This window comes from Haliotis asinina, chromosome 1 (genome assembly GCF_037392515.1).
Source record: "Haliotis asinina isolate JCU_RB_2024 chromosome 1, JCU_Hal_asi_v2, whole genome shotgun sequence".
NCBI classification, from domain to species: Eukaryota; Metazoa; Mollusca; class Gastropoda; order Lepetellida; family Haliotidae; genus Haliotis; species Haliotis asinina.
In genome coordinates, this window is record NC_090280.1 from 60,114,800 (window position 1) to 60,138,107 (window position 23,308).

The 23,308-nt window shown below is 40.0% G+C and overlaps 2 protein-coding genes across 2 annotated transcripts; both read left to right on the plus strand.

The window, feature by feature from the left end:
• The first annotated feature begins 2,852 nt into the window (after positions 1-2,852).
• On the plus strand, positions 2,853-5,681 carry LOC137295408 (zinc finger protein 665-like). Its single transcript, XM_067826770.1, has one exon. It carries the CDS (start codon positions 3,087-3,089, stop codon positions 4,359-4,361), a length of 1,275 nt encoding a protein of 424 aa, XP_067682871.1. The 5' UTR covers positions 2,853-3,086; the 3' UTR covers positions 4,362-5,681.
• On the plus strand, positions 4,403-21,925 carry LOC137295450 (zinc finger protein 383-like). The gene is made up of 2 exons (XM_067826831.1): positions 4,403-4,564; positions 21,471-21,925. The coding sequence occupies exons 1-2, from the start codon at positions 4,403-4,405 to the stop codon at positions 21,843-21,845; spliced, it is 537 nt and encodes a 178-aa protein (XP_067682932.1). The 3' UTR covers positions 21,846-21,925.
• The last annotated feature ends 1,383 nt before the right edge of the window (positions 21,926-23,308 follow it).

Sequence of the window (23,308 nt, forward strand, 5' to 3'; positions counted from 1 at the left end):
TTACTTCAATTCTCATGTCATGTCAAATTTGAATAGCTACATTTTGAGCAGATTTGAAATGAGACAGTAAGCAGAAAATATCTGGTAGCCCAGGGACAGGTAAGTTACCATTATTTGATTGCCTGTAATGAAAACTGACCTGTCCAAAGTGTTGGGCAACAGGAGGTTTTAACCCATGGCTATCATATCGGGAGTTGGCGCTTTCTCTCAGCCTCCTTGTGTTATGCGACCTCATGGTTGTACAGTTGACGCAGGGTAATCTGCGGCTCGCCATCCATGCACATCGTGAGATAAGAGTTTGGGAATTTTAACTGTAAATTGTACAGTTATATTTTTGGCCTATGTCACATATGGATTCCCAAGCGACCTTCCCCATGGCACCGATTTTTGGACTCCAAGACGAGAATGACAGTAATGGGATGTCATGTGACCAGCTAAGTGCTTGGAACACTTTACAAAGATGGCTCACAGGTCCAGCAGTCGGAGTAGGGCAGAGGTCTGGTGAGAGAGAGGCCAGAAGATTTCATTAACTTACCTTACATATTGTTTACATTCCTCTACATGTAGAGAAAGAAGTACATACCATGAGGTAGGATATAGATATACAATTCATACTTTAAAATTTCCAATTTGTTTGAGGTTGACAGATAATATGTAGAAAAATATGGCAAAAACAGTTGTGTTTTATCATTTTCTAGGTGAGTCTGACTACTTACACATCAATTTGGTACATATGTACTTGAGGGGACATGAGTAATTTTGTACATGACATGCATGGGTGGAGTATGTCTGTGTGTGAAGTGGTGGGTGGTGGTGTGTCATTTACTTTCTACATAGATTTAAGGGGTTCGTTCACATTGTACATGCCTCTATGAAAATCATCACCCGTAACCGTAAAATATCAACAGTCCCAAAAAGTAAATTGACAGAGGCTGTGAGTAGTAGACTATGGCTGAAGGTGTTTGGTATAATGCATTCTTACCTGAGGGGTTTAGGGGTAGGAGTGAGTGAGTGAGAGAGCAAGTTTACTTTTTTGCCTCACTCGGTAATATTCCAGCTATATGGTGATGGTCTGTAAATAATCAAGTCTGGACCAGACAGCCCAGTGATCAATAGCATGAGCACTGGAACTGATGACATATCTCAGCCAAGTCAGAAAGCCTGACCACCGACCCTGTTAGTCACCTTTTTGACAAGCATGGATTTCTGAAGATCAGTTCTAATCCAGATCTTGATGGGTGGTAGTGATAGGAACCTTATCCAATATGGCAGACAGACATTCAGTGAAATGCACATGCACCAGAGCTTCAAAAGTGGCACACATGCTGGTACACGTCTAGACTGATATGAGAGAATTAAACAGCACCATGTCTTTCTGTCTCTACTACCACTCTAGTATGAAGCATAAATATAATCTGTTTGTGTTATTTTCCCCTATCATGGTGATATGACCCTGACATTTCCCTACAAAAACAACCATACGTGTCATTGAAAAACGTATGGTTAAAACCACTGCTACTAGTACTTTATTCAGTACTTTGGCCACATGGTCTTTGGTACAACATGACAAAATTGTATTTTGTCATGAGTGGGATCTGGCATTAATTATAATTTTTAGATAAAGTGCAACAGATTTAATAGCGTGCATATTTGTACTATTTAACAAATTGATCATACTTTGAGTAGCAATGAGTAGGATTGTTTAAAACTTGTCCCACCATGAAAGGGTCTGTTACTGGATTTAAGGGTGCGCCAGGGTTGTCATGATAGGGTGTGTCTCTTTTTGTAATATCTGCTATCTAAATGATACATGCAAAGGGATTAATTTTTTATTTTGCAATGTTTTATTATGTGATTAAACTGATCATTGATAGATGTAATTATCCTCACATGAAGACATATGTTACTTATTTCAGTACAGTGTTTTGAAACTATGTTAGGACTAAATGGAATAATACTAGTAATCAAATGTATCTTCCAAAACTGCCTTCCATAGGAGATATCGTTTATGTGAGATCAGATGATATCTCCTAGGAGATCTTGTTTTGACAGTAGATTTTGTAAATGCCCTGAAAATGCTATGACATCAAGAAGTTGATGATGTCACAATGCTGTGACATCGGTGCACTGCAAATCTAATGGAAATACAGTGTTGAGAGATGTACATTTTTCATTAAAAAAATAATGAAGAATGATTTTGAATGATAAATAGAATCTCCTCCTCATATCTACTGATGTCAATCATATCAACACTTGTTGATATAGGTGAAAATATCCTCCAAGCAAGCCTCCAATATTTGTTACTTTATCAACTTGTGTTGATATATTTGATATCAGTAGACACTTGGGTGGGATTCTCTGTATATTCATCACTTTGAACCAATTTTACACACTGATATAAATCACCTGAAGACCACTGCGGGACACCTATTTAGTTTTTGACAGAATGATGATCAAGTCATGGCCTTCAGATATACCATCAGTAAGAGAGTATGTCAGACAACTGAATACAATCCATTGTGCAACTCTAGAGAGAACAAGTATACATCTTATCATTGAGAGTTCAAATGGTTCCTACCCTGGTTGTAATAAGAGTGTGACGACATTTCCTGTTTTCAGGGTACACCATAACACCAACAGCTTAGTGATGGAAGTTGAACGCAATCCACTGAATTCCTCCCCTGTCACTGAAACAAATGAAGTCTGTTAAAGGCATTTGTTGGAAATAAAATATGTCCATAAAACATATTTATTGACACCACTGAACTAGGTGATGGCAAGTAAAGAACATATCATTGGAACCCTGGAAACTGATGATCTCATCAAGGAACCTGTAACCTGAACCATGAAAATAGATAGTTTGGAGAAGCTGTCTCACACATGTCTTTTAGAGCAGGGAAACATTTTCTAAGTCAGGTGCCTTCAAAAGGCAAGAGTCTTTCATAGTGGAATCAGTGTGCTGAATGCCAGAAAACATTTACACAATCAGCTGATCTTCAGACGTGAAGATTCACCGTGGAATCAAACCTCATCAGTGCATTGTGTGAGAGAAAATATTTACACATTCAATTAATCTTCAGAAACACATGATGATTCACAGTGGAATGAAGCCTTATGAATGTGTTGAATGTGGGAGAAAGTTCACTCGATCAGGTAATCTTAAGACACACATGAGAATTCACAGTGGAGTCAAGCCTTATGAATGTGTTGAATGTGGGAAAAAATTTATACAATCGAGTAGTCTGCAGTATCACATGAGGATTCATAGTGGAATCAGACCTCATCAGTGTATTGTGTGTGAGAAAACATTCACACAACCAAGTGATCTGCAGAAACACATGTGGATGCACAGTGGAATGAAGCCTTATGAATGTGTTGAATGTGGGAAAACGTTCACTCGATCAGGTAATCTTCAGATACACATGAGAATTCACAGTGGAGTTAAGCCTTATGAATGTGGTGAATGTGGGAAAAAATTTACACATTCAAGTAATCTACAGCGACACATGATTCTTCACAGTGGAATCAAGCCTTATGAATGTGTTGAATGTGGGAAAAAATTTACACAATTGAGAAGTCTGCAGGGACACATGATGATTCATAGTGGAATCAAGCCTTATGAATGTGTTGAATGTGGGAAAAAATTTACACAATTGAGCAGTCTACAGGGACACATGTGGATTCATAGTGGAATCAAGCCTTATGAATGTGTTGAATGTGGGAAGAAATTTACACAATCGAGTAATCTGCAGCGACACATGATGATTCATAGTGGAGTCAAGCCTTATGAATGTGTTGAATGTGGGAAAAAATTTACACAATCAATTACTCTGCAGACACATATGAAGATTCACAGTGGAATCAAGTCTCATCAGTGCATTGTGTGTGAGAAATTATTTGCACATTCAAGCACTCTTCAGACACACATGATGATTCATAGTGGAATCAAGCCTTACGAATGTGTTGAATGTGGGAAAAAATTTACACGATCGAGTTATCTACAGGGACACATGAGGATTCATAGTGGTATCAAGCCTTATGAATGTGATGAATGTGGGAAAAAATTTACACAATTGAGGACTCTGCAGACACACATGAAGATTCACAATGGAATCAGACCTCATCAGTGTATTGTGTGTGAGAAAACATTCACACAACCAAGTGGTCTGCAGGAACACATGAGGATTCACACTGGAATGAAGCCTTATGAATGTGTTGAATGTGGGAAAAAGTTCACACGATCAGGTAATCTTCAGACACACATGAGAATTCACAGTGGAGTCAAGCCTTATGAACATGTTGAATGTGGGAAAAAATTTACACAAGCAATTAATCTCCAGGACACACATGAAGATTCATAGTGGCATCAACACTTACACAACCAAGTGGTCTGCAGGAACACATGAGGATTCACACTGGAATGAAGCCTTATGAATGTGTTGAATGTGGGAAAAAGTTCACACGATCAGGTAATCTTCAGACACACATGAGAATTCACAGTGGAGTCAAGCCTTATGAACATGTTGAATGTGGGAAAAAATTTACACAATCAAGTAATCTGCAGGTACACATGAAGATTCACTGTGGAGGGAAGCCTTATGAACATGTTGAATGTGGGAAAAAATTTACACAAGCAATTAATCTCCAGGACACACATGAAGGTTCATAGTGGCATCAACACTTATGAATGTGTTGAATGTGGGAAAAAATGTACACAATCGAGTAATCTGCAGACACATATGAAGATTCACTGTGGAATCAAGCCTCATGATTGCATGTGAGAAATATACATAGTCAAGAAATCCAGCTTGAGGACTGTTGAAAGAATTTAGATTGACAGAACAGGACATAGTTGAATGTTTACAGTATGGATTTTAAACATAATGATTAATGCTGTTGCTGTTTGCTATCCTTTTTAGACAAATGTATGCAGCTTTCACAACGTCTCGCTAAAAGCAGCAAGAAAGTAATCACTCACTCACTCAGTGTTGTTGCTAAGATAACAAAGACGGAAATGTGATGTATACCAGTTTGCTTAAATCATGTGTGATATGTACGTACAATAACAATAAGTTGAACAAAGGATGTACATAGAGTGACAGAATCTACCTCAACGTGTTGATGTAACTTTACCTGCTAAAATCTCCTGTAACAGGTAACAAGCCATGACTGGACGAAGTGTCCTGCAACATGTGAAACATAGCTGGAAGAAGTGTCCTGCAACATGTGAAACATAACTGGAAGAAGTGGCCTGTAAAATGTGAAACGGGAATAGACTGACTGTTTGTACTGTAAGATATGAAGTATGACTGAAGGAATTGTCTTGCAGTAAGTGAAACATTATTGGACTACTTGTTCTGCAACATGTGAAACATGACTACACCAAGTGTCCAGCAAGATGTGAAACATGACTGATCTAAGTGTCCATCAAGATGTGAAAGATGACTGGCTAAGTGACCTGCAACATGTGAAACATAACTACACCAGTTGTCTTGCAAGATGTGAAACACGACTACAAGTGTCCAACAAGATGTGAAACATGACCACAAGTGTCCGGCAAGATGTGAAACATAACTACACCAGTTGTCTTGCAAGATGTGAAACACGACTACAAGTGTCCGGCAAGATGTGAAACAATACTAGGCCAAGTGTCTCAAACCAGAACAACAAAACAAAGAAAACAATTTATTTGCATGCCACAGTGTATATGGATCCTCAGTATTTTTTCTGTTTCAATGCAAAGTGGCCAAGAGGTGCGTTTGAGCGCTGATGTTGATCAGAATCAAACCATTGTTGTTGGCAATAACTATGGGCAATTTGCATTTGGTTATATTTTCTTATGTTAATATAAAGTAAACAAAATTTGCAAGAGAAAGTTTTCTTTGCATGTCAGTATGCTTAATAACTAATTGATTCTTGTTTCTTCTAAATACCTATTACACATACTACAGTTGACTGAAGTTCATTGGTAAAAGTTCACACTGTTCCTCTAACTGACCACCATGGTCTTTTTAATCCATCTGGCTGTTCAACCTCTGGACATCAGCCAGTACAGTCAACCGACTACCTTCATCAGACCGTCTGATTTGTCACCCTTCTGTGAAGGGTCCATCTGACCCTTCACCCTCCTAGTGCATCAGCCCATCCGACTGTGGTGTCCTTGTACTATCAGACCATCCACTGTTCACCCTCCTTATACTAACAGTCCATCTGACTCACCCTCCTGGTACCCATGAAGCTCCGGGGGTAGAATAGGCCTTCAGCAACGAATGCTTGCCATAAAAGGCGACTAATGCTTGTCGTAAGAGACGACTAACAGGATCGGGTGGTCAGGCTTGCTGACTTGCTTGACACGTCATCAGTTCCCAATTGTACAGATCAATGTTCATGTTGTTGATCACTGGATTGTCTGGTCCAGACTTGATTATATACAGACCAAAGCCATATAGCTGGAATATTGCTGAGTGCAGTGTAAAACTGAACTCACTCAATCACCTTCCTTGTACCATCAGTACATCCAACAGCTCACCCTCTAATGCTCTAATGATCACTACTCAGGTGATGGTGCTGACAAACCTAGAAACGTCAAGGAAAACACGGTTTTGAGTGAGTGAGTTAACGTTCACGCTGCCTTCAGCAATATTTCTGAAATATCACAGAAGACACCAGAAATAGACTTCATGTTTTATACCCAAGTGGGGAATCAAACCCAGTTCTGTGTGACTAGTGAGCGCTATTACCACAAGGCTACCTCCATTACCTCCAGTAATGCTGATTTGAACCCACCATGATAGATTCTTGGTTTCTGAATATGGGAAAATATGTGCACTGTTACTCAGCCTTTGTTGAAACAACTGATTGATTAGACTGAAATCTCAGTGTAGCGAGTGTATACATAACAACGGATAAAGGATAAGTCAATCCACATATTATCCTTTCATTTTATTTGTCGTTCGATTATTCTACATTTACTAAACTACCAGAAAGGAATCCTTAACCTCTGCAGATCAACATTGTTTGTTTGCTGCTTAATATCTATTCAGTTGTACCACTACACATTTATATAAGCACATGGCATTTATAGTATTGTGCTGTTTGTAACCGACCAAAGTCGTTCAGTTGTTTTCTGTTTTGCAGGTGATGGTTTTGCGAGGTAAATTTCAAGATGTACAGTGAAATGTGTCTGTCATTATGCATAAACCAGACTAAAGTTCTGTTTCGTTTTATGACTCAGGTAAACATTTCAGACCTGCAAAAACAGTGCAATATCTGTCATATCAGGACCTGCTACACGCTGTTGGCATGAAGGAATTGAGAACTAGACCAAGCGTCATCCGACTGCAGTCACAACTGAGAAATGAGGCTGATTTTGAGCTTAGAGATGAGCTTCACAGAGCATAGGCGTCTGACTGGACATACAATTTGAACAAAGCTGCACGCATTATCACTGTCACCAGTCCTTGCTGTCACATTTCTCCCTTTCTGAACTCTCTACACTGGCTCCGTATTCGTGAAAGAATTGATTCCTGCCAGCTGTGTATATTTCAACGGGAGCTCAGGAAGCGCTTTGGGCATATCTTTGTGACGTTGAAAGGTGCTGTATAAATGCCCTATTATTTATTATTTTATTACTACGTTTTACAGATTTCGATAGATATGCAGCAGAGAGGGTTCGGGTGATCCTGGCACACTCAGGCTGGTAAGGGTCATCATCAGCTCAGGGCCCTCACCCCCCTCTACACGCAGCCCAGACAGAGAATGGGACCTCTCCAAGGAAACACTGACTAGTCGAACCCACCAAGAACTTTCCGGAGAATATGGAGGCTCCCCAACTCTGCAGCCTTCTGCATTACCCAGACTGTCAGAAGGGCTGTGCTCCGGGTGGAGAACCAGGGCACTCTCCTGATCTGTGCCAAGAGATCAGGAGGTACCAAACCAAGGGCGCTGAGAACAATGGGGAGCCTGACGACAGTGTAATTGGGATGCAAGGCGAGGTCCGCATATTTATCATGCTTTTCCTGAATCTTGCCAATCACATTGCTGTCAAAAGGGACAGAAAATTCTATGATGTAAATAATTTCATTGACTTTATCAAAAAGGGCAAGATCAGGTTTGTTGGCTGGTATTCGTCTCAGGCTGTATATTCCAGAGAAGCTTGAAAGCATCATTTTCCAGGACGCCCTGGACATGTTCAGGCGCGTACCATGGATGGATGGGGTCAAAGCCACAGGCATGGCGGAGACGATAGTAAAAGCAGCGAGCCATGCCATCATGTCTTTTAAAATATGCTGTTTGTGCCAAGGAAGGACATCCACTGACAAGGTGTTGGACAGTCTCTGTAAATTCATTGCAAAGACAACATTTGATGTTCACATTTTGATTAAGAATCACATTCTGGCGATTGCGAGTGGAAAGTGACTGGTCCTGAGCAGCAAAAAGGAAGCCCTCAGTTTCACATTTGAGACCAGCCGACTTTATCCAGGCGAAGAAGTCAGTTGGATTTCTGTTCTGTTCCACGCACTGCATGTACACACGATGCAATGGCTTCTCAGCAGACAGCTTCTCCACAAAGGACTGACTTGGTAAAGGACTTCACCTCGTTTACTCTCCTCGCTGTACCGTCCAGCAGTACATCGCCATATTATTATTATCATTATTATTATTATGATTATTTTCAACTTAGTGCGTAGGTTTGTCAGGTTATTGCTCAGTGTATATTGAATTCTGTTGTATAGTTGTTTTTTTTTTCACTTTTAAATCACGAACTATCGAGACTTGGTTTCACAACCTACTCCAAAATAAGATTGCTGTACTGTACTTGGTTTAATGCCGCACTCGGCAGTGTTTTAGTAACATGATGACAGTTTGTAAATAATTGAGTCTGGACCACACAAGCCTGTGACTGACATCGCTAGCAGCAATCTACGCAGTCAGGATATGATGACTTGCATCAACAACGTCAGGGAGTCTGGCCATACGATCCCTTTAATCACATGTTATGACAAGCGTGGATGCTGATGACAAGGTTCTAACCCCGAAATTCAAGAATCGTGTTTTGGTCACCTAAAAGGTTGATTATACTATTTTGTAAAAAAAAACCCAGTAAATTATTACTAGTATAGAAATGATTTCGTGACACAATTACGTGCAGAGATCCATAGGTGGTATTTAAAAATTGCTCTAAGGTTAGTTTATGCTTCGTCCTGTGTTTTGGCATTAGTTATACTATACTATCCTACTTGTTAAAACATTCGCTCAACAAGACCTGGGTTCGATTCCTCACATGGGTACATTGATAAAACATTGCTAAAGTGTTGATACGAATTTCATCATTACCATGATTTGCTAATAACAAGATAAAGAAACCACGGTGCAGTAATGAACTGATTTCATACGAAAGGTGACGTAATTCTGCATGAAATTAACAATACATGAGGCCTGAGGTCAGATGGCTGATTATGTTCCAGTTAGTACAACTTCAAGGGGTCAGCAGTTCAACTCTTCATACAACCTTTAAGTGATTGAAAACATGGACTGGATACATAATCGATAAAGATAAGTTGTTGATAACCAAAAATAGCAATAATACCATCAAACGATGTTTATTATTATACTCAATAAAGGGTGTCCTTAACATTGAGTCATAGACATGTGACAAACAGATGTCAAACTCATATCAATAATAACATATGATATATATACTCATAAAAACATTTAAGGGAACGCATGAGTGAGTGAGTGAGTTAATATTTAACGTCACATCGGCAATATTTCAGCCATATCGTGACGGGTGCATGAAATAGCTGTGACTTTTAATCCTTGAAGCAGTAAGAGAAAACTTCATACAGATGAAAAGGCATATGCCAAGTGATGAAAATCAATATCGGGTGTGTTCCCCATGTCTCTGGAGAACTGCCTGGCATCGTCGTGGCATGCTACGAATGAGTTTACGGATGGTACCAATCGTAATTCTACGCCATTCTTCCTGGACAGTCACGAAAAGTTAATCCAAATTGTTGGGTTGAATAGGTCTGTCCTGAACATTGCGGCCAAGAACACCCTAAAGATGTTCGATGGGGTTAAGGCTAGGACTTTTAGCCGACCATTGCAACACCCGGACACTCACGGCCCTCAATCTGTCCCGACAAACGAGCGATGTGAGGACGGGCATTGTCATGCTGGAACTCGAACATTCGACCTGCTGTACGCGCAGATGGGATCACAGTCGGGTTCAAGATCTCGTCACGATATCGTACACCTGTTATCCTGCCATCAACACGCACAAGATCTGCTTTGTAGTTAAAGGTAAACCCACCCCACATCATAACAGAGCCCCCTCCATAACGATCATGATGTTTGATGGTGCAGGCATTGTGACGTTCCCCAACGTGTCTCCAAACTCGAATTCGAGTCATTATGGTCTAGTGTGTACCTGCTCTCATCACTAAACATGGTGTTTCTCCATTGACGTACGGCTCTTCCTCCATGGTTCCGTGCCCACTGCAGTCTCAAGCGCTTGTGTTGCTCTGTCACGTTGATTCCAACCAATGGACGGCGGCTTTTTAGACCAGCCGATTTAAGACGATTACGTACTGCACGTGAACAAATGCTGACGTTTGTTCTTCGCCTGAATTCCGTATTGATTTTGGAGGAGGATTTGAACCTGTCTCGCAGAGCACTAAGGCGTAGGGTCCAGTCATCCCGTGGGGCGGTTTTCTTTTTCCGTCCCCGACCACGCCTCATTTTGACGTCACCAGTCGCCCTATAGATATTCCAAAGTCTGGATATCATGCTAACAGACTTGTGAAAAGTTCTTGCAACCTGTCGTAATGAGCTTAAAACATTAACCATGCCAATTGCCTCCCATTTCCGTGCCAAAGTTAAGTACTGTCTCGCCATGTTAACAATGTTCTTAACCGTTGTGTTTGACAGTGCACATACGTGTCACGTGTAAATCTAAGTGCATGTAACTTTAGGAGCATGTAGTGCACGTGCATGGAAAGCATTATGGTGAGTTTGAGTGAACTGCTCTTCACGAAAACGATAATACTCGGCGCTGAAGTTAGTAAACAGAAATTTTGAATTGCCCAAAGAAACATGCGTTCCCTTAATTTTTTCCATGAGTATATGTTAGATTTTAAACCTACATAGTATTCATAATATTAAGTTGATATTGAGTGAGTGAGTGAGTTGGTTTAGTTTTACGCCGCACTCAGCAATATTCCAGCTATATGGCGGCGGTCTGTGAATAATCGAGTCTAGAAAAGACAATCCAGTGATCAACAACATGAGCATCGATCTCCGCAATTGGGAATTGATAACATGTGTCAACCAAGTCAGCGAGCCTGACGACTCGATCCCGTTAGTCGCCTCTTACGACAAGCATAGTCGCCTTTTATGGCAAGCATGGGTTCAGCTGCTGAAGGCCTAGTCTACCCCGGGACCTTCACGGGTCTGATATTGAGTGCCCTCTGAACCATGTATTGTGGCAATGTGGGGTCACAGTAAAAACAGACTCTTTCTCCGCCTCGGTTATGAGACGTTTATAAGTACTTGTAGTGATTGTGAATCTACCGAGCTCTCGATAGAGCATGAATCGATGTGTTGCATTTCTTAGTCCTGTAATACATTGTAGAAATTTTGGATGGACTTTTTCCAGGCCTTCCACATTTTCAATACACCAAATTTCTGAACCATAAATAGGGATAGGTAATATCGGTGAATCGAAGGCAGACAGCAAACAGTCAAACAGCAGGTCTGTGTTTCGTTTTTTTTTTAATGCAGACTGAACATGGCTTTAGTGGCACTGTCACAGAGATCCTTAATACTTGTGATCAGCTGTCTTCTATTTCTATGAAACGCGATGCCTAGTTAATTGTATGTGTCTACGATGTCAAGTCGAGTGCTACTGTAATAAAATTTCAATTTTGAAGTGTTTGTTGGTCCACTTCCAAAGATAAGACTTCTTGTTTTACTTATATTGACAGTTAATGTCCATGTATCACAATACCTTTACAAGGAATCTAATTCTTTCTGTAATCCTTTTGGGTCATTTATCGATTAAGACGGCATCACCAGCATATATTAAAATTAAAGGTTGTATGAAGAGTTTATATCTTTGTCTTGAACATTATCTATTCTTACACCATTACAATCAGAAGCAAGGAGGCGTGATTCTATATCGTTAGGAAGAATTGAAAATGGCAGAAGGTTTTCTCCCAGTCTCATTTCATTATTGCACGTGAAGTAGGCCCACTCTGTTATTTAATTGTACGGAAGATTTGATAGTACATATACATTTCTTTCAATGTGTCAAAAATCTCCCTTTAATATAAATAGTTTGCATATTTTTTCACACACCTACTCTCCACACTCTGTCAAACTTCTCGGTGAGGTCTTTAAAAGCAGATCATAATGTTTGTGTTTAATTTCTCAGTATCTGCATCCGAGAGTGATTTTCTAAATTCAGCTTGTGCTGGTGTCGATATATATATATATTTCATCTAAAAGGTTTCATAGGCAGTTGTTGTAAAAGGGCTATTCGAATCCAAAAGTATCTCCTTGCTTTTAGTAAATTGGTTTAATTATTCCAGTAAGCCATGAGTCGGGAAGAATGCTTTTTTAAAAACAAATGCTAAGTTAAAATGTTCAGCTGAGAAGAGGTCTAATTGATCCCAACTATCAATTAAATATTCGTTTTCAATAAAGTCTATTCCAGATGCCTTACACCGTTTCAGTTGCTTTATGGTTGCCCTTATATCTTTTTCTGTGATATTGAATGAATTACCATTCAGTTGACTATTACTTCGGCTTGCGTCAAGTTGTGGGTCCCCTTTCTCAAAACTCTCGTAAGCCTAAGGTCTCGTAACTTTTCTCGCAGCATTCCCACTTCCTATGTTACAGTGCAGGAGGTACGAATGCTACGAGAAAAGTTACGAGATCTTAGGCTTAAGAGAGCTTTGTGAAAGGGGGCCCTGGTTCCTCCGGTTCCGAGTTCTGTAGTACAGACTTACACGAACATCCTAACAACACTCCCTGGTTACGTCAGTAGTTGGGGGAGGAGGTGTGTGTGTCTGTGTGTGTGTGCGTGCAGTCATTTCTACATAACTTTTTGTGACCATAAGCATATTTTATGCAGCAGTCTCCGGCAATGTCTGATGATGTTCGTCCCTTAGGTCTTTGAAATTAATTGTGATTTTGGGTCCAGACCCGGCTGATTGGAATCATAGATTCGATCTGGTGTCGAAGTTTGTCAGCACTAAATCTGAACTCCTGGGTTTGACCAAAGCTGTAAACATCTGGATCCAGCAAGCAAAGGATTTTCTTCCTATATCAAGTTCACACGCGTACCCCGTGATGTTATGATAGTACTGTTCCAAACGAACCCATTGTGTGAAGTCTCCCACCATATAGAGTGCCACTGTTACTTGAAGTGGCTTAAAACAAGAAAAAAGAACATTGTAAGATGGGTGTTCTAGTATCACTAGACACAATATTTACGTCGGCTTAAATTCTTAACGATAATAAGAATACATATTAACTTTTAAATCTACTTTGCGCGTAGCTGACATCATAGTATTGATTTGGCGATAAGTGATCTCTGAACACTTGAGTGAGGCAAAGCGAAGGTCACAGTGAAAACAGACTGGACCCCGGCCTCTTGAAGTTTTAGCCTGGTTTCCTGGATATTCTGCGCTGGCGCTCCAATGTCTTCACCACTATGAGGGAGCCACCAGTCGACCGGGTCGTTGAGGACAGCAGAAAACCTGTATTTTCAAGGGATGTCGTAAAACATTTTACCTTCAACCCGAAGCCGTGTGAGGTCGTACATAGTGATGGCACTCGAACGTAAGTAAATGCAACAACAGACTTCAATTCAATTAGGGCTTGAAATAACACCCACTCTTGTAGTTCAGCTGTTATGTCTGTGGAATTATTCTTTCTCAAAATTTATTTTCAGTACATATGGACTGAATTTAAATGAGTGTATGCACTGTGTAAGCCGACATGGAATCTAGCAGCGTCTTGTATATTCTGAAAACGTAAAAGGTAAAAAGAGAAAGTATACTTACCAAAACCACTGCATCATAACAGTTACAACAAATTTAAGTCAGTGAGTGAAAGGGGAAGGAAAACTTTCGTGAGACAGTAGGATGTTCTTTTCACATAATTAAACAATATCTTTACACAGTCAAAAAGGAAAATATGGAAAGCAAACATTGATATTTTGTTATTATTTAATTATCTATCTTCTAATGAGACACTAATATTTCAATTTAGCCCATTTGAAGCATGTAAAAATCGACTCCCCTCCAATACCAAGCCAGTTCGTGGATTTATTGTAAGTATTCAAAAACTGCTTTGTTTCGTTTCCCTGCCGATTCCAGTTTTAACAAACCGAACTGGTACACACGACCCTGTGACGTGAGGAGGCAAATTGGCGGCATCCGGCTGTGGAAAATACGGGGTGGTGATGAATATGGTTTTGTTGAATTTTAAATATTTTTTCAAGGTAAGACAGCAATTGGATTTGATTTGGTACCTAAAGATAGGTCTTTCGACCCGTGTACCAATATACATGCGATGCTTCGTTTTTCAGCGTTTCTGGAGTCATAAACTTTCCCGATAAAAACCGCCGGGAAAGTGCCCCTCATAAAATACGTAACTTAGTTAAACGAGACTTACCAGGAAGGTGAAGTTTGATTGTAGTTCTGCTACATCACAGGAATGATGTGGGTTTACTCGAGATTTCGCAGTGCAAATGAGGGTCAGTTTTCAAAGCATCTGTAACATAAGCGACACATTAAGAGGAACATCAACTGATCGATACTGGGGTGGGACAGGTGGGCAAACAGACCTACAGCGTTCCAGTGACGTAGCAGAGCTACATTCAAACTTCAGCTTACAGGTAAGTCTTGTTTAATTTACGTATTCTGCTACGTCACAATGCTACTGGTTCACTTGAGATTTCAAAGCCACTTGATGGCACAGAGTTTCCCAAACACAACTTAACAACTAATTCTGCATCTACAAGGTTTATTTTAACAAAGATTGCAGCATAGGATGAATTTATGATGAGCACTGGTTTAGCATGGTTTGGTAGAACAATTGGCACATTATAATGATTAGCAAATGTTTTTTCTGATATCCAACCCGCCTGTTTGAGATTGTCACATATTGACACTTGTAGTGCCATTGCAGCTGATGTCGAAGCTGCTCGTGTACTGTGTGCTCCAAAAGTGCACACGTCTATTCCAGAGTACTGCATATCTGTGCTGAGCCACTGGGCAACTGTGTCTTCTGACACCTTGCGATGTGGCATCAGATAACTTATTAGCAGTTGGGTACAACAACCTCAAAGAGTAGAGGTAGCTTCAAGACTGTCACATACAGTGGAAAAAATACATAGTCTTGGGTTGTGAGGATAGCTAACTATTTCTACAAACACATTTGTCATTGTTGGTCTCGACTGCTTTATTTTGTCTAAGCGAAACACTATTCTATCCGTAGGCTTTTCCATGTGTGAAATGTCTTGTGACTGAACGAATGCAACTGCTGCGCTGTGGTGAGGGCAAGCAACATTGTCAATTTCAATGTGAGGTGTTTGAGACTTAACTCTGAGTTTTCTCCCATGTTATCAATCCATTTCAGCACCACACCTGCATTCCACACACTAGGGCATCTGGCTAGAGTGGGCCTACTCTGTAATGCCAACAACAACGATATAGCTGAACGGGCAGAGTTTACTGAGCTATATCCTAAACCACGCCGAAATAGAGTGGTAAGGAATAAGAGCATATCATTCACAGATGCACAAATGGGATCAACATCCCTTTCACAACAGACTATTTCTCTCTTGTGAAGGAACTCTTTGTACTGTTTTTGAGTTGATTGTCTCCAGGAGGCCATAATGACTGGTCTAGCATCGGAATTCCTCATGCCTCCAATGCACGCCACACAAGTGTCATGCCAACAGTGTGAGTTTCTTCCTCAGTGGGTGGACCTTGTTGTTGTGTGGTAGTCCCAGGAGATCCATCCTTCGAGGCAGGATCCGTGGCCTGTCGATCAGCATCTCCATCAGTTTCACGTACCAATTCTGTGACGGCCAGTCTGGTATTACCATGACCTTGCCCCGCTCTAATTTCTGCAAGCAACGGCTGATGACACTGAATGGAGGGAATATATAGATATGAATGCTAGCCCAAGACTTGCTAAATGCATCACAGTGTATAGCACCTGGGCCAGGTCTCCATGATACATATTGAGGGATTTGGGCATTAAGCCGTGAAGCAAACTTGTCAACATCTGGTGTGCCCCACAACTGACATATCTGGCTAAACACACTGTTATGTAACTTTCACTCTGTTTTGTCATCAAATAACCTGGATTCTCTATCTGCCACAATATTGGTTGTTCCTGCTATGTGACTAGCACTTAACGAAATGTCTTTCTGGTATGCGCAGGACCAAATAGTCCTTGCAATGGCATGACATTTCTTGAGCTGATGTAGCTTACATTAGTTGCATTATCGATATGCAGCCTAATATGGCAGTTTGAAGCCTCAGAGCACAATGCCTGCAATGCTAACAGTACCACCAGTAACTCTAACTCATTAATGTGCTTTTCTGCCTCTGTCATCACGGTCATGGACCATCTCCCATTTGACTTCCACCCCCTTCCCCTCTCTCTTTGATCCCCAGCCATATTGAGATGCATCAGTGAATAACACAAGGTTAGGGTCCAGGTGAGCAACAAGTTTACTGGTGTTTGTGATATTTCCAATCCACCATTCTAGTTTACATTTAGTTGCATCTGATATGCCCATATCAGGTGGAAGTTGTCACATTGAGCTTTCATTCTCAAGTTCTCTATAGTACAGGGGCCCCATCATCATATCAGGAAAACTGCTGACCATGATTCATATCACTTGAGCTGCAGTCTGAATAGGTACATGTTTCTGTTTCCTGAGTGACAAGCAAGCAACTGACATGTTCTGTGGATCCAGAATAAATCCTAAGAATTCAACAGTTTGTTTAGGTTCAATTTGTGACTTCTCAGCGTTCACCACAAACCCTAAGTCTTGAAATAGAGCGACTATAGCACAGAAACAAGTACCTATTCAGACTGTAGCTCAAGTGATAGGACATATGGTCAGCAGGTTTCCTGGTGTGATGATGGGGCCCCTGTACTATAGAGAACTTGCAAATGCCAAAGTAGATGTCTTGAAAGCTCATCATGTTCAACTGCCACAGGTACTGAATAGTAGGCATCTTTCAAGTCCATGCTAGCCATGAAGCAGTTTGGTCTCATTAAATTAATAGCTGATTGTAAAGACTCCATTTTGAACTGTTCATAAATGACATTCTTATTGAATACTTTCAGGTTAAGAACAACCCTCAATGATCCATCCCTTTTAAGTCTTGTAAAGATTGGCAAGATGCACTCACCATCACAATGTACTGATTATGACCCCTTTGCTGAGTAAAGTTGTGAGTTCAGTCTCAATTAACCCAGCCTCATGCAGGTTTATCTTAGTAACTCTGGGAAGTGGTATTTCCATTTCACTTATGTCAGGTAAATCAATGTGGCATCCCACTTTGGTGTCTCACACAAAAAGATCATAGGTAATTTTCTGCCAGTTATGCACATATCCAGCTATTTGCCCTGCATAAAAGATTGCAGTAAAGCAGTTACCTGTATGATATCCTGGTCTAACTCTTCTTCTTGGGGGGGTGAGGCGGTTAAGGGTGCTGAGGGTGTTAGCGCCTGGATAAAAAATGTCTCCGGTCCTGATTCTGGAAGGATCCCCTTGATCCATGCTGGTTTTAACGTGGTCTGCTTCGACCTCGTCTGCCCCTAATGCTGGGGTTGCCACTGTTCACTGACTGATAGGAACCAAATGGACAGGCTTTAGACAGAGCTTTGTTGGATCATTCAATATCATCAAAGTGTTTGCTGCGAAAAAGGTTGATTGGGACCAATGATGAAATCAAGGGCATATAACTAAGGTGTATTTGAAGATGTGTCTGTTACTCCGTTAATAATGATGCAAAATTAATCAAAATACATCTACACAAACAGGAGAATATGGGAATATAAGAACTAAATTTTGTATTGGATAGTTCCATCCAAATTGCTGTTACCTGCTTTCTGATGTAGTACATTGGCATCTTTTCGTACAAATTGTGAAACTTCCAAAGGGTGTCCTCTCACATTGGGGAACTTTGTATTGGAATAGTATGTTTCACTGTGAACGAAACAATGAAAATATACTGTCCGTATCCACAGCAAATTACATGTGATCTGAGTTACATTGACGTAATGTAAAGCATAGTGGAGTTATGACCCCTTATCTTATACACACATGACCTATCCGTCAACGTTTGACCTTACAGAAGAAAATTGATTTTTGACATTTAATATTTTTAGACCAAACTTGATAGTATAGTAATCTCAGCCTATGGTTGTGCCTTTTGCTATTTACAAATTTTAGATTTAGATTGTTTTTGTTTTTCCATGGAACATTTTGGTGTTATTCTTACGGTGGGGTGGGCTTCGTTTCCGAAGCAGAACTCAAAAACCGTTCAATATTTTTCTGCAAATCTTGGTAGATATATCTATCAGAACCTAAAGTGGTGTCTTTTGCTCTGTACAGGCTTTTGTGAGTTATTATTTGCTCTGTTTCCATGGAAACATTTCATAGTGAGAGGTGCGTTTCATTTCCGGAGCACAACTCAAAAACTTCTTAATATCTGTCCGTAAGACTTGGCAGATATGTGTTGCAGATCCATTTTGCTCTCTTCAGGTTTTTGTGATTTATTATTTTCTAGGTTTCAGACCCTGAGTGGTGCCTTTTGTTATTGACAGGATTTTGTGATTTACAATTTTCTTCGTTTCCACGGAAATGTTTTGGACTTGGTCTGAAAAGTGAGAGGTGTGTTTCATTTCCAGAGCAGAACTCAAAAACTTCTTAATATCTGTCAGTAAAACTTGGCAGATATGTGTGGCAGACCCCAAAGTGGTGTCTTTTGGTTTTTAAAGGTTTTTGTGATGTATTAGTTTCTTGGTTTCCATGGAAAGGTTTCGGACGTAATCTCAAAATGGAGGTATGGGCTTCATTCCCAGAGCACCATTTCATATCTTTCAACAGATCTTGGCAGATATATGAGACAGATTTTGAAATTGTGATTTTGCTGATTAAAGATATAAGGCATTTATAATTTTCATGAAATCCATGGAATCAATACAAACTTAGTCTGAACAAACAAAGAGTAACTGTGAGATGATTTGTCCTTTCAAACGTGGGGGCCAGGGGGATATGTCATCTTCTGATGACTCTTGTTGATAAAGGTGAAAATATCCTTGGCTAGCCTCCAATATTTGTTACTTTGTCAACTTGTGTTGATATATTTGATATCAGTGGACACTTGGGTGAGATTCTCTGTATATTCATCACTTTGAACCACCTCTATCACTTTATCATCTGTAGACCACGTTGCAGGACATCTAGTTTTTGACAGGATGATGATCAAGTCATAGCCTTTAGGTATACCATCAGTAAGAGAGTATGTCAAACAGCTGAATACAATCCATTGTGCTGTAGAGAGAACAAGTATACATCTTGTCATTAAGAATTCAAATGGTTCCCACCTAGTTGTAATGAGAGCGTGATGACATTTCCTGTTTTCAGGGTACACGGTAACACCAACAGCTTAGTGATGGAAGTTGAAAGCAATCCACAGAATTCCCCCCTGTCACTGAAACAAATGAAGTCTGTTAAAGGCATTTGCTGGAAATAAAAGATGTCCATAAAACATATTTATTGACACCACTGAACTAGGTGATGTCAAGAAAGAACATATCATTGGAACCCTGGAAACTGGTGATCTCATCAAGGAACCTGTAACTGGAACCATGAAAATAGATAGTTTGGAGAATCCCTAATGAAATCTAGAAGAACCAAGTGGTCCAAGAAAGCTGTCTCATACATGTCTTTTAGAGTAGGGAAAGGCAAGAGTCTGTCATAGTGGAATCAGTGTGCTGAATGCCAGAAAACATTTACACAATCATCTGATCTTCAGACACGTGAAGATTCACAGTGGAATCAAACCTCAGCAGTGCATTGAGTTTGAGAAAATATTTACACATTCAATTACTCTTCAGAAATGCATGAGGATTCACAGTGGAATCAAGCCGTATGAATGTGTTTAATGTGGGAAAAGATATACACATTCAAGTAGTTTGCAGGAACATATGACGATTCACAATGGAGTAAAACATTATGAATATGAGAAAACATGTAAACACAATCAAGTGTCTTCAGATATACTTGAGAATTCATATTGGAAGTCTTATGCATGTGTTGAATGTGGGAAAACGTAGAACAATGTCAGGTTATCTTCAGAAACACATGAGATTCACAGTGGAAACCCTTATGAATATGTTGAATGTGGGAAAAGATTTACACAATCAGGACCCGGTTGTATCAAACTTTAATGAAGCATTAAATGTTCATTAACGACTGTATCATTAAAAATCTCTTGTAGAAACATTTCAATGTCGTCATGTTGTCATGAAACTTGAAGTATCCAATATGGCAGAAAACTGACTTCAGTATTCATGTTTGTGTATTTTCCAAAACAACCTAATCCATTCTCTACAGTTGTTGAAATATTTTTTGGTCTTAAGTCTAGCCATAGAGATGCCATTCAGACCGATGACCAAGAGTAGCACTTTAGAGTAGTGTTTACTTTGGGGAATTGTGGGAAATATTTAGAGGAATCAACAAAGTTCATGAAAATATTTACATTAGGATGTCATTAGATAATGTTGTGCAAATAAGTGTTTGATACAACTACTTTAATGGTGCCATTAACTAATAATGCATTAAGGATTCAAGTTGTCATTAGGGTTTAATGTCGACATTAGATAATGAGGCAGTGATTCAATTGGATCCAGATCATATGCAGACACACATGAAGATTCATGGTAGAATGAAACCCCATCAGTGTTTAGTGTGTGAGAAAACATTTACACAAGCATGTCATCTTCAGGTACATATGAAGATGCACAGTGGAATCAAGCCTTTTGAATGTGTTGAATGTGGGAAAAAATTTACACAGTCAGGTAATCTGCAAGTACACTTGAGGATTCACAGTGGAGTCAAGCCTTTTGAATGTGTTGAATGTGGAAAACAATTTACACAATTGAGTAGTCTGCATGTACACATGAGGATTCATAGTGGAATCAAGCCTTATGAATGTGTCAAATGTGGGAAAAAATTTACACAATCGAGTAATCTGCAGGGACACATGAGAATTCACAGTGGAGTCAAGCCTTATGAATGTGTTGAATGTGGGAAAAAATTTACACAATCGAGTAGTCTGCAGGGACACATGAGGATTCATAGTGGAATTAGACCTCAGTGTATAGTGTGTGAGAAAACATTCACACGACCAAGTGGTCTGCAGGAACACATGAGGATTCACACTGGAATCAAGCCTTATGAATGTGTTGAATGTGGGAAAAAGTTCACACTGCCAGGTGTTCTTCGGAAACACATGAGAATTCACAGTGGAGTCAAGCCTTACGAATGTGTTGAATGTGGAAAAAAATTTACCCAATCAAGTAATCTGCAGGGACACATGAGGATTCATAGTGGAATCAAACCTCATCAGTGTATAGTGTGTGAGAAAACATTCACACAACCAAGTGGTCTGCAGAAACACATGAGGATTCACACTGGAATGAAGCCTTATGAATGTGTTGAATGTGGGAAAAAGTTCACACAATCAGATAATCTTCAGACACACATGAGAATTCACAGTAGAGTCAAGACTTGTTAAATGTGGGAAAAGGTTCAGATATTCTAATGGTCTGCAGGTACACATGAAGCACCACCACCATCTTGCTCAAACATGCTTGGCACAGCAACAACACAGGTTATTTTTATGTGGCAGCCAGGTGGACAAGTCATTTTCAAAGGGTGTGTGTGCATGCGTGTCCCCTGTTTGGAGTCAGTTGGGTAGGCAAGTGGGGTTGTGTCCACATGTCAGGCTGGTGACACAGGTTTGATTTTCACATGGGATTAATTCCCCACAACGTGTGAAGCCAATTTCCGGTATTCCCTGCTGTGATATTGATAAAATATTGCTAAAAGCAGCAAGAAAGTAATCACTCACTCACTCACTCAGTGTTCTTGCTAACATATCAAAGACAGAAATGTGATGTATACCAGTTTGCTTAAATCATGTGTGATGTGTACATACAATAATAAGTTGAACAAAGGATGTACATAGAGTGACGGAATCTACCTCAACATGTTGTTGTAACTTTACCTACTAAAATCTGTAACAGGTAACAAGCCATGGCTGGACGAAGTGTCCTTCAACATGTGAAACATAACTGGATGAAGTGTCCTGTAACATGTGAAACATATCTGGAAGAAGTGTCCTGCAACATGTGAAACATAACTGGATGAAGTGTCCTGTAACATGTGAAACATAACTGGAAGAAGTGTCCTGCAACATGTGAAACATAACTGGACTAAGTGTCCTGTAACATGTGAAACATAACTGGAAGAAGTGTCTTGCAACATGTGAAACATAACTGAAACATGTGAAACAACTGGAAAGAAGTGTCCTGCAACATGTGAAACATAACTGGAACATGTGAAACAACTGGAAAGAAGTGTCCTGCAACATGCGAAACATAGCTGGAAGAAGTGTCCTGCAACCATGTGAAACATAACTGGAAGAAGTGTCCTGCAACATGTGAAACTGGAATAGACTGAGTGTATGTACTGTAAGATATGAAGTATGACTGAAGGAAGTGTCTTGCAGTAAGTGAAACATTACTGGACTACTTGATCTGCAACATGTAAAACATAACTACACCAAGTGTTGTGCACGATGTGAAACTACACTGGGCCAAGTGCCCTGGAACATGTGAAACATGACTGATCTGAGTGTCCTGCAAGATGTGAAACATGACTGATCTAAGTGTCCTGTAAGATGTGAGCCATGATTGGACTACATGTTCTGCAACATGTGAAACAACATGTGAAACATGACTACACCAAGTGCCCAGCAAGATGTGAAAGAAGACTATACCGAGTGTCCTGCAATATGTGAAAGGGGACTGATATAAGTATCCTGAAAGATGTGGAACATCACAGGGCTATGTGTCCACTGTCATGCAACATGTAAACATGACCTGATGATGTGTTTAGGAAACGATAATATGTTAGCTATTGGAGTTTTTACATTGTGTAGTACGATCAACAGTTTAATCACAATAAATAGACATG